General features: G+C 30.0%; 1 protein-coding gene across 1 annotated transcript in view; it reads right to left on the reverse strand.

The window, feature by feature from the left end:
* Positions 1 to 182: 182 nt before the first annotated feature.
* The window catches only part of LOC106474278 (sodium/potassium-transporting ATPase subunit beta-1-interacting protein 1-like), a 32,201-nt gene continuing 14,354 nt past the window's right edge, over positions 183 to 18,029 (reverse strand). Inside the window, 1 exon segment of the mRNA XM_013934999.2 lies at positions 183 to 8,876. Within this exon segment, the coding sequence (XP_013790453.1) occupies positions 8,843 to 8,876 (34 nt within the window). The 3' untranslated portion in view covers positions 183 to 8,842.

Consider the following 18,029-nt stretch of genomic DNA (forward strand, 5'->3'; position numbering starts at 1 on the left):
TTTATCTTCATAATTGATCTAGAGCTACAATGATTATTTAATAAAACCTATTTGACTTTTATCAGCCCAATGTTTTTTCATAATTACCATTTTGCTCATTAATCACCTATACATTGTAGTGTAAAATTAAATATTGATTATATACTTAAATGTCTTTAATACATTCATTGCATCAGAACACGTACCAGAACAAAATGAATGATTTTTTTTTATTTTGAAATTCAAACTTATTATGATCTCAAAACTTTTTAATCCCTTGTCAATCTATACAGATATGCTAACATAAAAACAATAAAAAAAATTACAAGTCTTTGGTGAAACTGGAAACAAGTTTTGCAGGACACAACAACATAAAAAATGGCAAGTATGTTTGTTTTTTTTTTAGACTTCTTACAAAAAAAATAATTTTAAAATAAAAACTTTATCATCAAATCATTTGTTTCCATTACATCATTGTTAAATCAGTTATTTCAGTTTTGATCTGTGTCATAAATTGTGGGTTTTAGCTATTTTTGTTATACCCAAAAAATGTTTACACATGTACTTTGGAAGTGCTTTTCTTAAAAAACATTATTTTTCTCAGAAGCACTGTTCATGTATGTAACTACCCAATAAATCTCCATAAAGACACTTGGTCATCATTCCAATGCCTTCTTCTAGTATTTAAAGTCAGCCACAGAAACAGTGTTTTCATGAAAACTATCAAGTAGTCCATAACAAAACATTCCTAAGATATCCTCACAGTTTATTTTAAAGTATTTTATTTATTTGACATGACAATGTTCTAGAGCCCATATATTAATGTTTTTTTTTTTATACAAATCAAGATAACTATGTACTTGGAAGCTATTATTTGATACACTAGATCAGTTTGATCAAGTACATATCATAATGAAATCAAATTTGAAAATCAATGCAAGATATAGTTCCTTTATTACTTGCAGTGTTGAAAGGTATATTTTCATAATATTGTAATTTACTTTGTAATGACTTAACAGAACTATTACCCAAAATTAATATTTATAAACTTTAAAAGTTGACTGTATATCATAACTATCTAATCAATACAACTACAAACTACATCTCAGTGTGAACAACAGATGAGTACAATCAAAACATATCATGAATAAAATAACAATCCTCCCAGTTCTATATATCTGTATGTTAAGGATATCTTTTATGGAATGAACAAGCTATTCTATCACAAAAGTTTTTAACACTGCATTAGTCTTCCAGGGTCTTCACAGACCCCAATTATTTTGTAAACATTGGCACCGACAGATAGAAGCATGTACATGTTTGTTGTTCTCAGTAGCATTAGTGTGTTAAATTGTTACACTTAGTTTAGGTGGTAAAAAAAGCAACAAGTTGTAACATTCAATATTCATTTATTGATTAATAAATGAAAATATTTTGTGTTAGTTTTTTTTGTTTCCAAAATAAGTTTTTTTATTATTGTTATTTTAAATATTTGTAAATTATTTTTTTTTATTGATGGAGTCAAGTCAGACCCTGGAAGAGTGACTATGGAAAAAATTTTTTAAAGAAGACTAACGCAGGGTTAAGTGACATTTTTTTCACATGTTTATAGAGGCCTCTTTCTTTTTAACTAAGTGCTCTACTCATTACAAAAATTCATGAAATGATTACACATCGATCACAAAAAAGTATTCATGCAATGCTATAAAATATTTCACAATACAAAAAAAAAACATTAAAAATCACATATAGTAAAGCAGCAAATTTGTTTCACTTTGTAACACCATTACTATATACTTGCATTTTATGGACTGAAATGCAATGTCTGGCAATTTTCATTGTGATTTATCTCATTCTTGGAATTACAACATGCTAATTTTTAGCTATCCAGCCTATTAATTTTTTGATAGTTTGCAAATTACTACAGATATGTTAATTCTTAACCCACATTTTCTGTACAAGGTATTTTTAGTTTGACATATAACTATGTGTATCTAGCTACTATACAAATATAACCATGAGCAAGGTGGTATCTTAACATACACCACTCAAAATTATTACCATATACAAATAATTACAATATTGCAGTGTACGTACTTTTGTTATATAATTTTTTTTTTTTACATAGTCAGTTAGTTCATAGCAATGCTCCACTCTACTCTTAATGAGAAAGCAGAAATTTACAATTTTTTGTATCTCTTGGTAATTCCATTCTTTTTAAACTTCTAAATCTTGAAGCTTGTAGCCTTATATACATTAACTCTTGTGAGTTTTTCCAAAGTAATATACAAAATATTTTATTATAACCAATTCTGGAACAAAGAACACAAACTACAATACGAAACAATAGCCTAAAAAATTGTTCAGGTGTATTGCAGTTAAATTCAATACAACCACAATGACCTGATATCATTATGTTTCAGACTTTCACCAAATTGTCTTTTTTTTACGGATATTGATTATATATATATATGTATAGATACTTGTTTGTGTAACACTGTGTACAAATGTATCAACACAGTCAAGTAATTGGAATCAAGAAAAATTAAGCATAGAAACAAAGTTTTAAGTTTTCTTATAAGATTTAACTTAATTCATTTATCAAAGAAATGAATACATCCATATACTTAGTGTTCAAAAAAGTGTTAAAATTGAAATAAAATGTCATTTGAATATGAAATTACTTAACTTGATAATCTTTAAATTGTTTACTTTTATTACTTACAATAAATAGGAAAAGTGTAGTTTATGTGAGTACAAACACTATTACATCATAAGAGTATTTCAAAATCTTTATGAAAATACAGTAAAGTTTTAAAAAATTCACAAACAGTCCTACTTGATCCAAATTAGAAACACACCAACTTAATCAAATCTGTAGTTTCACATTATCATTTCCAATAGCAACAATAGTAAGTTGTATTTGTCAATTAAAATAGAAGTTTTGAAAAGGTCGACAACATATTCTGACTGGTAGTTCAAATGTGAGTGATGGAAAAGGTTTTTTTCTGGATTTTTCCTATCACTTTAATACATATTTAGTTGTATTAAATATTTTTATTCCTACAATTAAAAAAGAAATTATAGTAAATGTTTTGACTATTAAAGGTAATAGAAAGTTTTTATTAAAATAAAACATTTTTCTATAGTATTAGCAAACTTTAAAGACTAAGTTATTACATTACCAAATTTACATTTTCAGAAGAGCAAATTTTATATTTTTTACATAAAAGCACAAGCATCAACCACTCTTTGTTATGGTCATGTCAGTGGTAAGTTTATATATTTACAATTTTAAAATATGAGGTTTGATTACCCACAATGGGCAGAGTACAAGTAGCCTATTATATAGCTTTGCACTATAAAACTAACTCTTTACTATACATACCAAGCAAAATTACATCCTAGTGGTGAACCATTATCTATTACCAGCAATTCCAACTAATTACTAATTTTACTTTAGCTTACATTTGGCATCAACTAAGAAACAATACTTTTATCTTAACTCTTGAATGGTGTGTTATTTTCAGTGACCAGATTAATATTATAAAAATATCTCTACTTTTTAATATTTTCTTATGTTTTATATGGTTTTAAGCTAATAAAATTATGATTTGACTACTGTATAGCCCCCTGGCTCTTGTGCATTTTAAACTGATGTAGCATATGATCAAGAAATCAATATTCCAATTGCAAAAGTCCACATGTACGTATTGGGTTGAGTTAAATTTTCTTGTTACTTATCATCAACATTATTTGTATTAACTTCAAACAAAAATTCAAATATTTGTACTTTCTTGAAATGTGCAATTTTTGATAATTGGCTTTAATATGCTAAGCAGTGCCTGAAATAAAATATCAAAAGTTGTTATTACACCTTATAAACAGGGATAGCTATAATTCACTTCATTATGTTGATTCTAATAAATGGATTAATGTTAATGCAGTAATGACTGTGGTCTTATTAATGTTACAACTGCAATTGCACAGGTCACCAGTTCATATAGCAGTCTTATGTTACACAAGTACATACACTACATTTTGAAGTTACCATATTCTGTAAGTGAATCTTTTTGTTCACATGCAGATAATCCAAAACAATGTGGTAGTAAACATCTGCCACACTATTTTGTTAACCAATTTGTAAAATATAGATTTAAGACAATTATCTCTGCTGGTGTATGCTTAAGATACAATAAACTTCTTCACGGGCCCAAATGAATATTTTTATGCATAATGTATACAAAATCTTGCTTCATACTTAGTGGTGATATTATTTAAAGTTTTATTTTCATTCATTAAATTTGTATTTTTTCTAACAATGTTACATTATTTTCAGTTCCAATTTAAGAATTTGTAAATAAAAAGGTAAATTTATTTCAGATTAAAAATATGGTGTTCTCTTTCAGTTATAAACCTTTAAGATATCATACAACTTGTATACATTTAAAAATATTTTAAAACATTAATATATTAACAGAGATTCTTACACATTTGTATTGTAATTGCAAGGAATATATCTGTGTAACAACAGTCATAAAGAATGCAGTAGGAATAAAGGTACAAAATTATCTCATGAACATTATTTACTGTCCTAAGAGTGTTTGTCTTTAAAATATAAAGTTAAAGGGCATTAAATGACTCTTCAGTTTTTCAAAAACTGGATATACATACATATACAAAAGAATATGATCTTGAGAATGATCCTGGATCAATAATTATCTAGTACTTATTATCTTCTAGCTTTTGTTTAGATATGTTCATAACAAGGTGTTGAAAAATATAACTATTCAAGTGAATGATAGTCATTAAAAAGTAAATAACACTAGAAAATATGCATACAGGGGAAAATACATACTCATAAATGCTCACAAACCAGAAGCTAACACATTGGCATGAGTGAAATTATTAATCAATTTGGTTTACATTAAAGTCTCATTTCATAAAAGTATACATCAACTACAATAGTAAAATTACCTTTATCTTTGTTTTATATAGAATTCCTTAATAAATAGTGAGCACATAGCTCTTCCATAATCTTTCTTTATAAGACTACCAGTCTTTCTATAACAACTTAATATGCATGAGAAAAACAATTATGTACATTCAAAAATATGACATATTAGTTTTTACACACTGATAAAATTCTTATGCACATTTTAAAAGAAAAATTTTGAATGAATAAACTTCCCACACTAAAACTGACCAAAAAGTAAAACCAGCTGCTACACACACAATTTCTACTCTAAACATTAGAGTAATATCAACAATACTAATAAAGTATGCTTGCATGTTACAAAAATAGCTGTATTTTTAAAAATCCTTTTCCAAATCTTGTACAGTTTTTCTCTTTCTTGACCATCTGTGTTTTAGCATAATAACTGATGTGGAAGACATGTGTCAAAATATGTTACAAATCTCAAAATATATATATTTAACATTAATTCTCATGTTTTTAAATTATTCATCAAACTTCCAACATTATTCAAACCTTTCAAGAGTACTGGGTGTTTTATCTGAGTAATTTATATTTATTCATTTCTTTATTTATGGTATATTTGCAAGTTAACACACATGCTATCCAGAATTTCTCAAAAAATATTTTAAACAGGCAATATTAATTTTTTTTTTAAGAAATTCTATAATAAATACTGCAATTTATAAAAGTGTATCTTCTTACAACTTGGCAGTGAGTTGTTGGGCTTTTTAACAACATGTTAATATGTGTAGTTTACCACAGAAACTGTAAACTTGAAAGATAATCATAAAACGGATCTCGCTAGATAAAAAGTATAATAGGGAAAGTAAATATGTTGTGCCTTATCTTATATGATGAATAAATATGCATGTTAGTGATCTGTTACCATATAAATTACAAGCAATACATACAATTAACACCACTAGGCAACACGTTTATAAGATACACACAAAAACCTCAATAAGCCAGATATCACGAAACAAAGAAAATCCTTATTGCATATCAAGTGAGATAGAAAATTCCCAGAAACATTGATACAAACTAAGTTTCATTGAACTACCTTGGAGTAATAGAATAAAATTAGTGAACTAATGTTAGCGGTTAATATGAAAAACTTCTATGAATCAGACCACAAATCTCACTAAACAACCTAGAATGATAAATTTTACTTACAACACTCAAGAGTTATGCAAACAAACCTCATTTAATAAAAAGTACTAATACAGACATAAGATCTCATAGAACCTAACAAGAGACAAACTTCAGTAAACAATACATTAAACATTTTTTAATATATGATAAGAGTGAGAAGCAAACTCACTGAGCAAATTTTCTGATAACATGATTTCCAATTGCCAAACCAAATCTCAGCAAGAAAAGTTCCAAGGTTTTAGCATATTAAATGGAAAACTTAGTTACTGAAACACACTTCAGTGTTTAAGAATTGTTACCATCAAGTTGAACTTTTAAAACTCTCCATCAGCTACCTATATTACTTACCAGGTGGTTTTGAGCTAAAATCCTAATCATTATGAGTACTTATAAGCTTTCAATTCCACAAATTTTAAGCAAAATTCTTCAATGTTATTCAAACTACTGTGCATGCATATACACTGACAAGTAATAGATACATTAAAAATTAATGTATAGTCTCTAGCCCCACTCTAGAATTTTAAAAACATTCTGTCTTATACACTGATATGCTTTGTGTGATATAGACTTGTTACTAGTTTATATAATGTTTGGTTTGACTGTATAATTTGTATATTAAACACACTGTTAATATTAAACTGCTTTTCAAAATATTGTATTTCAAAACCCATATATCAGATGAAAAAGTCAAAGTATGTATACAATATATTCTAAGCAGTATTAATAATTTTAATACTTTTTTCTTTAACTTAATTTATGGGAGAGAATTATCGCTAATATTTCTAAAAATTTTGAGTAAAGGTATATTACAATTAATTATAAGCCATATTTTGTAGAATGGCGTAGTCAATACATCTAGTTTATGTCTATCTATCTATACATATATCCAATAAATGTAAAGTTAGTTATTGAGATTTTAATTCAAACTACATTATTCAATCCAAGTGTATGTCCAAATAGCTGACTGGTAAAACTAATAACCATTTGGGATGTTCGAAAACATTTTCTATGGCTTACTGAACCTTTTGATTTAAATATGAGCAATATTATACACATTTCAAATCTGTTAACTTAAGACTAAATAAACTATTGCATATTTATAGTTGATTATGGTAGATTGTCTTGATGTAAGGAAGGGATCTTAATGGCTATTAAATATGTAAACATGATTCATATTCTAAACCCTCCATTTTTGAATTTTAGCATCTGTAGTTTTAATATAGTTTTTATTCCTAACTGGAAAACGTTTCTAAGATATCAATTGTGAGTGACTTTAATTAAAAATTGTAGTTTAATTGAAATTTCTCACAAAAAAAAGTTTATGTAGGTAAAGGCATAGTTGGGAACTTTACTGGTATATTATTACTATTAACTTATTCCAAAAATCTCATAAAAATTATCTTAATTTTGACACATTTTGTTTTTCCATTTTATATCTTATCCTTCATACACAAACTCAAAGGTAAGAAAAAAACTACTACAGATTTACTTAAACAACAACTATGAACATATGGCAACACATCTTCAGCCACAGAATGTTTTTTTTTTTTTCATTGACAAAACTTCAAGATATGGCAGAACAGCATCTGGATCTTGTCTATTCCAAATCCCTTACAGCATTTCCATTTAATAACTTTTTACAAAGTACAAGTCTATGCATGGCACATAAAAACCACATAAAATACAAATTATCTGTTACATCTACATTTAAATTTAAACATTCTTCTGGTAGAACTTGGCACCTAATATTTTGATTTGGTTTCAAAGGGCATTATAGAACTGTTACAAATCTAAGGTCTCTTCACATATTTTATTTAATACTGCTAGTATACTAACATACTTTTAGAGAGACCATTTCTTATAGTTCATTAAACACAGCCCATTCTTATCTTACCAAATCCTATGTTCATAAACCTCACCAACTTATTTCACCTGTCATTCATGACATGCCAAAGGAAAGACAAACCTGAACATATTTTAAAACTCTCCATTATAACATTCCCTTAAAAGTTATACATTATTTTGACATACATACAAAACATTTCTCAAAACATTATAGTGTACATCATAATAGTAAACATTTTGAACCAGTTTTTTTCAAAGTAATGTTTGACCAAAGCATCAAATAGTGAAATTACACAAAATTCCATTCTTTTACTCTTTGATCATATAACTATCAATAAACGTTAAATTACATTTGCATATAACTGCTTATGATATGATTTTCATGGTAATGTTAAAATGTGAAACCCTCTATGCACTTGAAATTCAATGGATCAAGATCATATTGAAAAAAGGATGAAAATACATTCATCTGAAAATTATGTGAACTATAAAAATGTTAAAATTCTCCTTTGGTAAAATATACTGCTTAAACATTTCAATGTACCTAAAAAAGCTATTACTCATATATTAGTTTCTGACTGGTTTGGGTAGCTATGTCTTGGCCTACCATTAGGTAAGAAAGACTCCGGACGGAGGAGGTATCCTTCAGAACTAGGTCGGGATCCACTTTTAGTGTAGGCAGGATTTGGCTGACCACTATAAAAAACACCATAACTGTCATTGCTTGATGTATCCAGAGGTCTGTCAAGTATACTTCGAATTGGATTCTGGTTATAACCTGGCTGATAACGACCTTTTTTGGAACGTGTTGAGTGTCTCTTAACTTTTCTAGGTGTCATTGGCTTGTCATACAATAGGCTTTCTGGGTCCTGAACTTGGTATTCAATACTATATGGCAGACCTGTACTTGGCTTCACTGTAACTATAAGCAAACCAGAATGTTATTAGGGAAAACATACCATCATCAAACAACATCAAATTTAGGAAACAAAAACGAATATTATCAAAAGAATGTGTGAGTATGTTTATAAACTTAAGCTGGTTCCTACTTTTAAGACACATATTTATAAACATACAGGTCTGTGCTCTTAAGCAATAAATATTAAGATGTATAATGTAGTTTGATTTGCTTTAGTGGACTAACTGATTAAATAAAAATTATGTAAAATTTTGAAAGCTTTTAGCCCCTTTTATTTATTTTTTTTGTTGTTGTTGTTGTTGTTGTTTGTTTTTATATATTAGGCACTATAACTTAAATATCAAGGCCACTTTCATATCAAACTTGCCTTTAGTCTGTCTTAAGCTTCTTTATTATATCTTAAACCATATAACCACTTGAAAACACTCTGTATGATATGTTGTGTGTTGGCTTATGTACATCAAGCTTTATCTCATAATATTAGAACGATGTTCCAGGTCTCATGCTGCTCTTAGAACTGCTTTCTCCATATTCAGTCATGCTCAAGTTTGATGGCTATGATTGCACACTACTGTCTGATGCTTAAGAAACTTTCCACTGTACTTAGATATTAGTTTTCAATATCATTTTAAAGCTGACTGAAATTCTAAATATCCACTGGGGAACTTTACAAGTAGATAATAAATTAGGATTGCTGTGATTCTATATTTGCAGATCTCTCTCTCTCACACACACACACACACACACACACACACATAAACAGCTATTAACTGGGAGATGCAGCCGGAAATCTTGTGAAGTTTTGGATTATGAGCCTTTGCTAACTTCAAATACTTGTTGACTTTCTTATTAATGGTACCAGAAAATGTGCCCAGTTTCACTGTAAAGACTTTTTATATCAGAGGGTTCTCTTTTATGATCATGGCCTTCACTTTATAGATGAGAGCATTACTCCAGATTAGCTTGGAATGTGGTTTTGGAGCCTTTTTTTTCATGGTAGAATTATGAAGACTTCTACTTCAAAATGTTATGTATGTACTTTGGCTCTACATTGTTTAAGAATCTCACTGTACAAGCACTTCTCTTCAGAAATACTTTTTATATCCCTCTTGCCATATGCTGAATAGTTGGTATTTTGCTGTGAACATAATATATCTGTTTGTGGTGTCATCTACAAGGCCAAGGCTCACGTGTAATTTTTAATGTAAAATAAAATAATTTATTAAAACCACACACACACAATTTAATTATTCCAAGCTGATAAACAAAAATACCCTATATCAAGATTTTGAAACTTCCAAAAAACCCTTTTATGTGAACACATAAAGTCAGGTTGTTTAAGCACTTGATACCAAGCTATTCTTTCATGATCTCACTTATTCTGTAACTTCCACACTACTTTCTCATATTCCTGTTTTACCCTACCCTGTTTGTGGACTAATCCTTCTGACCAAGAAAATGATTGCACCCAGACAGTACCCAACATCATGTTTGGGACTTACTGTACTTCTTACATTTCAGAGGAGAAAACATTGAGATATCCATAACAACTTCACACTATCACAGACATGCTTGGGAATAAGCTGAAACTTCTTTATTTTTTCTATTCTACCCCATCACAGACATGTTTTGGAATGTATCATACCCACATCCTTCCACTAAAACAGACTTTCTCACAAAATATAATTTATTATAACAGAGGCATGGGTGCCCACAAAACAGAAAAAACATCCTCATGTTTCACCCAAACACTTTCTCACAAAATATAACATGGCATGAGTGCCCACCAAGCAGAACACAGATCAATATGTTAAGGGCTCACACTTAACTTTTTTTTTTCTAGGGAGACAGCTGGATCCCCAAAACATGCATTTTTCGGGGCCCACAAGCAGTTTTAGGGGTCAATCCTATAGCTCATTGTAAAATGTACTCTATAGTGGAGGTTATCAGAAAAAATCAGTGAATTATCAACATATCAATTTATTTTGTTGTGAACTCATACTTCATGAAAAAAAAACAAATGAAACCAATTTATTTTTTATAACCAGTTAAATGATTTTTATTTCCTATATAATATTTAATTTCTCTCTAAACCATGGTATAACCATAATATTTTATTCCCCTTTAAAGAAGTGTCCTTTAATAATCAAATTAAATAATGAAAGAAAATCCATGCATCACTGCCAGGGTAATTTATTAATTTGTTCCCCTTTAAAGTAGTGTCCTCTCCTAATCAAAATAAATAATGAAAAATAATCTTTGCATCACTGTCAGTGTAATCTATTCTTGTTCCCATATAACCTATTACCATCTAGCTGACACATATTTGTCAACAAAATGGAAGGATGGAAAAATATACAATTTACATTATCACTAACTTTATAGCAATCAGTTATTTCATATCCTGAAACAGCTGTTAACTGGTCATTCATGAATTTGAATTTGTAGTAAGCAAAATCCTAAAATTAGCGACATATGGAAAACATGCAAGTAGTTCTGAAATGGCTTAGGTGGTGATGAGTTAAACTTAAGTTAGTGTCCTTTACTGATCAAAATAAATAATAATTTATTTTTTGATCATCTACATTTTGTAAATATCACCACTTGTTGTTGCAAAAGAACTTTGTACTTATGATTAAGAGTCTACCCATGACAGACCAGTGTTACCAAAAAATATTCAGTTACAGTCATGGAGAACACAGCATAAAAGTTGCCCAAATCACTCAAAAATTGCCAAAAGTTAAACATTTTCTTAAATGAAGAAACCCAAATGTTGATGATCCAAAAACAAATGTAAGAGGAAAAAAGGAAACGAGACAGTGAGTATGAAAAGGAAAAAGAGGAAAACTCATTACAGGGGCGAGTGGGATAATAACTGATTACACTATGATGAGGACGATGGCTGTAAGATACATTGAGAAGATCATGTGGATCTGAAAATGCTATTAATAGTCTATTAGCATGAACAGCACACAATTGTTCCACTCATGTGTTTCATATCAAATTGAAAATCTGCTGCCGTACCAATTAATACACCTTTTGCTTAAAGGCCACTAATACTCTTCAGAATACCACCTCATCATTGGTCAATCATAGCTGGGTATCTAGCCCTATTTTTCAGGTAAGCATTTAAGGTAACTTGAATTGGGCCACAGCACAAAATGTATGGAAATTCAATTTATTTTGGAGTTTTTAATTTTTTTAGTGAAAACATGTCTCTAAAAATATAAACCAAAAAAATATATATTGTATCAGTAAAGGCCAAAAAATGAATTTTTTGACACTGAAAGACCAACACTCTTACCAGAAATAACAGATCTAATCTTTGGATTCTACAGCCATTTTCTCCCATCATGCAACTTAAGCTTTTAATAACTGCTTACGTAATACAAATGTTAAGTTTTTACACATAAAATGACTTGCAAACATCCTAATCCAGTTATTGCAAGGCCATACCAGGTGAGACTAGATTTCAAGTTTTATACATAAAACTCCTACTCTGTATAAAGCACTTCTAATGCATCCTAGCACATCATCCATAAGGCAGTAACATTTCCTTCCACAGGTGTATTTCCTCTTTCATTCATGATTACTATTTAGAATGTTTCCCAGGTGCTCAGTGCAGAGCATGCTAACATCTGTACGTGTCAATTTCACAAGTAACAGAGTCCTAAACAGCCTAACCATTAAACAACCAAACTGAAATCGATAATGCCAACAAAGTAACAAATCCTGACCTATGATCCTGGAAACTTACTCCCAAAGTTCATGAATTAATAATTACTCGCAGTTGACTCGGACACGACCTTATACAAACCCATGGCATTACACTCATTAATGCCAAGAAACTTATATTACAGCAACAATATGATAACTGGATAATATTCTGCCTATCATTAGATAAGTTCAAACCCAACCCTTTCAAATTCTGGTGGAAATTTAAATCTATCATGAACAACAAATCAAACAACACCATAAATAAAGTTCAATATAATAACAACACTGCCACTACTGATAGTAAACAGTCTGAGCTTTTTGCCCAATATTTTGAAAGTACCTTCATAACCTCAAATCTCACCTAGTTTGACACACAACATTTTAACAATGTAAATCAACACATTTTTAATAATCAACACTTTTTTTTTCACTGAACTTCCCAGTTTCTATATCACGAATTTCTGGTTCTAACAATTTGTATACCTACCCTAGAACTTAAGTAGAAATCACAATTAACCTTAGGAAAATAAAATGCAAAGCCCCAGGAGAGGATGGAATTAACAATTGAATCCTGCAAACCTATCCAACGAAATCATAACCCATTTAGTAACAATTTATCATTATTATCGGGGTATTACCCATCTATTTGGAAATCAGCTATTATTAAGGTAATCCCCAAGAAAAATAATAACTAATCCTGGCAGCTACAGACCCATTAACTTGCTAAACACCCATGGTAAGTTGATGGAGAAAATCATGAACCGGTTAAACGGTTACCTAGAAACCAACAACATTATTAACAACATACAGAATTTAGGCAAAAACGTAGACTAACCATTGACCACCTCGTTAAACTTACCCAAACCATTTATTCAACAGAAAGCATACAACCATACCTACCTTTCTAGACATTCCAAAAGCCTTTGATTTCGTATAACACAATGGACTTCACTATCGACTAATCAATAGTCCATACCTATCCCTATTGTGTGCTGGATATTCAACTTTCTTACTGACACAACAGCTAAGATCAACAACGCGACTTCCAGGCCTGACACATCCAAAGCCGATGTCCCCCAAGTGTCAGTGTTAAGCCCAAAATTATACAACCTCTTTGTCAAATTTAAGCAAAATTAAGCTCAATATTATTTCATCAAAGCACTCAAAAATCTTAAAACTTAATTTCTTTGCAGCCTTATTAGTTGTTCAAACTTTCTGGACCTGAAAGTTTTCAAACCAAAATCAATTTATGTGGAGTCAAACTTTTAATGGCTCTTGATTTTAAAGGGTCATGCAGGTTACCTAACACACACATTTTTAGGTATCCACCAGCATTTTTGGGGGCCATTGGCTCTTGAGTCCCTATTAATTTCAAGCCCTGCATCATACACCAACTACATATTTCATTAAACTAAACTGTTTCGAATAGGACAATATTGCTATTATGCAGATTTATGTCCATGATGGACATAAAAAAATAGAGAAATAAGATTATTAAAAATTGTTAATCTAAAAAGGGGAATAGGGATCTTTAGAAACAAAATAAGTAGCTTAAAGTGAAAATGCAATTGCCAAAAAAGTAAATAACAAGCTTAAGATTTGAGACATAGTGTTGACGTTATTTCCTCAAGCTACAAAATTCCTATTTTGACTTCTAAGTCAAATATATGCTTCAATAAATGATATATCAGGGATTTATTAAAATGATAAAAACCATATAACCAGAGCACTTTCAGAAGTGGACCTCTCTACTTCAATTTACCCCTTAAGAAGAAAAGTCCATTTTTCAAAAGCGCTCAGGTTATAGGGTTTTTATTGTTTTATATTAAGACTTCTTGAACCTGTGTTTTTCTGACATCATGAGTGATTTACTTAAGATACATTCTAAAATAAAGTAGCATTTAAAAACTCCAACTTAATTATTTTTTTTTGCTTAAAGTGTTGCTATTATTTCTGTTATAAAAATACTAAATTCACTCCTTGCAAATAGAGTAAAGGACTTTTGATTGTATATAACTAAAAGTGAAACCAAAGGTTATATTTAACAATGAAAGAATAACTAAATACCCACTGGTTGGAAATTAGAAGAATGTTAACTTTATGTGATTGTATTTTGTAAATGTTTCAAATACAACCTTTTAAAGCCTAAATACTCAACAATGATATAATTTCACTGCCATCTAATAACATACTAAAATGTTATAGTCAAAATATGTCCAGTATAACTTTATTTATATAACCCTAAGTAATGCCTTACAATTGCAATTCAACTTTTGTAATATTATGCAGAGCAGGTTCAACAATTATTACTTTTTTCCTACAGCAAAAAAAATTATTTAATAATTAAACCTTATTGAAGTTTTTACAAAACAAAAGTAAAAATTAATATAATATTGTTTTACTGCTTAATAGTAGTAAATAGTACTTTTCTCAGTGATTAACATATTTTATCTAAAATGTTAATTTGTAAATAAAAAAGTCAAACTATGTTTGAGCCCTTTCTGAAGAATAAAAAAGGAGTGTAAGTTTCCAAACCAATTCAACTTAGTAACAAGTGGAAAATTCAAAAACTGACTTGATCTTACTTTTTTAACATAGTATATAATTTTATGTGATAAAAAAAGTGTTATTTTAAACAGCATACCTGCTGAACACTGAAAGAATTAACAAGTAACATTAATACCATCTGTTCTTCTAACAAGGGAGATTAAAAACACCAGTCATTTAAACTAATTTAGTGTTGTTATATATTGTCCAAATTTACTGGTCAAGAACAGGCTGTGCTTCATGTTTTATCATAAATACACAATTGTGGTGCTAAGAGATAAATTACAAATTATACAAGCTTTTCTGAATGTATATACAAGAACATGGCTTAACTAAAAATTAAAATGTGAATGAATAGCTGTCTTTCTAAGTAATGGAAAGCTGAGATTAATTGTTCAAATATGTTGTGCACACATTTTAGAAAGTGATAACAAGTGACTACCAAATGGAAGCAACTGGAATAAGAGAAATATTAGAGCCACACCATAAAAACCTTGCCCAGTAAACATAATATGCATTAACAAATACAAATACAGCTGAACCCTTAATTTATACCAAGGATGTTATGTGGCTTCAGCAAACCACATCCCCATTTAAGTCCTAACCATAATATATACATAAACATTTACTGAAGTTTCACAAACTTAAATATGTCAAAGTCAAGTGATGAGTGTCTGCTTATCACTTTACGTTTTTTTTTCTGACTGTGAAAACACAAATGATACACTATTCAGACCAGAAGCAAGCATCAACAGACACACATGGTGAAAATTAAGTTCATCTTTTCCTCAGTAGCTTTCACACTACATAAACTTAATACTATTTAGGTAATGAAATTAAAACTTTCAGGTTATGGATACCATACATATCATACACAAAACAAGAAATATACTAATTAATTACATGTTTTGCATCAATTGAGTTATACAAAAATGATTATTGAAATAAATACATATTTGTTATTATTTAGTACCAGTTCTACTTTCATTTTAATGAATTTATGATGAAAGTAATAATATAATTTTGTTACCTCCAGTATAATTTATTATCTATTTTGCTAATTATTGCTCATTTATTTTTCCATATTTTCAATAATACAATTTGTACTTAGATCTTTTTCATAGCTCTGTTTATAGCAAGAACAATTATTCCTTGTGAGTGGTGTAATGATCTGTAACACACTATACAAGCCATACTAAAGTATGCATGCAATAGAAAGATTGCAGCAAATATAGCTAATGAAAATTTTTATTAGTACAGAATATACAAACAAGCTTAAATAAATACAAGCATAACAAGGAACAAGTAGAAATTATGTTCATATATCTCGCAAAATTCCAATAACACATAAAAGTAGCTAAAATAATTTCAGTCTTCTGGCAAAGATGCTACTAATAAACATTTTTTAAAAGATATCATTAATTAGAAAAATAATTAGTGCTTGAACTTTTATTAATACTTATAATCCACAGTTTCATCATACCTTTTTAGTTTCTTTGGTCTTAATTACAGGATCTCTGTAAAAGTACCCTTAAAGATGCATTACCAAGTTTAAATTTAAACTTTAAATGTGTGCAATTAAATCTTCTAATTCTGTTTTCAAAACCCTTTTGTAATCACTTTATAAATCATTCCACATTTTTTGTCTCTATTAAGACAATGAGTACTTTTTCAGTATTCTGAGTCTATGATTTAGCAACTAAAATCCTATTAAAAATACAAGACTGAACTCTTATCCCGTCTTCAACCCAACAGGGTTTACTAACAATGATTGTTTCATATGCTCTAATAGAACAAGAAGTTTACAATCTGATATTATTAACAGACATCATATTGTTACGTCTCTGTATGTTTGTTTGTTAATTCTTCTAAGATACAAGTCCTTTCTTTATAAAACTTGTTTATTCTTCCTCAATACAACTTTGTAATGTACTTAATTTTCACAGTTACACACACTATAGTTCACAACAATTCACTCACTTTCTATCGCGCTTAGACTTAATTGTCCGTCCCCGCAAACTATAGTTCCGATCTCTGTGTCTGTTATCCTCAGTTCCCGCCGACCGTAATCGCAGTCGTCTCTGCCTCCGTCTGTCTCTCTCACTGTCTAGCGTACTTATATACGATAATACTGCCTGTTCTAGAAACTTCTAAGACTCTCAACACGTGCTACCAGCGTCACTTGACTCCTGCTGTCGTAACACACTAGCGAATCTTCTAGAATACTCGTCATGTGACCCCCGCTGTCGTAACACACTAGCGAATCTTCTAGAATACTCGTCATGTGACCCCCACTGTCGTAACACTACCCCTTCCTTAGTATTGTTCGTCCCGAACAATAGCCACTTACATTAAACTAATAAACAATTAACAATAACTTAATTAAATGTACAGAATTTACAAACATAAAATTAAAATTCAACAAAGTATTTTAATTTTTCGGGACGTATCTTCTTCTGCACTGGTCTCTGTCTCGTTGGCTTCTGCTTCATGTGGGGTTCATCTGCTTCATCAGGAAACGTCCTATCATTGGTAACAGTCACATCTGTAATAGTAACTTCATCAAGGGCTTCACTCTTTCCCTTCTCAAATCCGAATAGAGTTTCTTCTTCGACAGTGGCTTTTTCAGGTGACACGTCTTCAGCAGCGTCATTTGTTCCATTGTTCACTTCATCCAAACTGAAATGTCCTGGACCATGATAACGCCAAAAGCCTGTTGGCATGCACCACCTTTGGCTTACCTCGCTGACCACATTTTATTCGGAAAGTCAACGTCTGAGAGGCGATCCACAATGGAGAAGACAACTTAGGAGACTTCCCTTTGGTCTTCCTGGGATTATACAACCACACCTTGTCTCCTGGTGCAAAGCTGACTTCAGTAGATCTCTTATC

This window comes from Limulus polyphemus, unplaced genomic scaffold (genome assembly GCF_000517525.1).
Source record: "Limulus polyphemus unplaced genomic scaffold, Limulus_polyphemus-2.1.2 Scaffold5, whole genome shotgun sequence".
Taxonomy (NCBI): domain Eukaryota; kingdom Metazoa; phylum Arthropoda; class Merostomata; order Xiphosura; family Limulidae; genus Limulus; species Limulus polyphemus.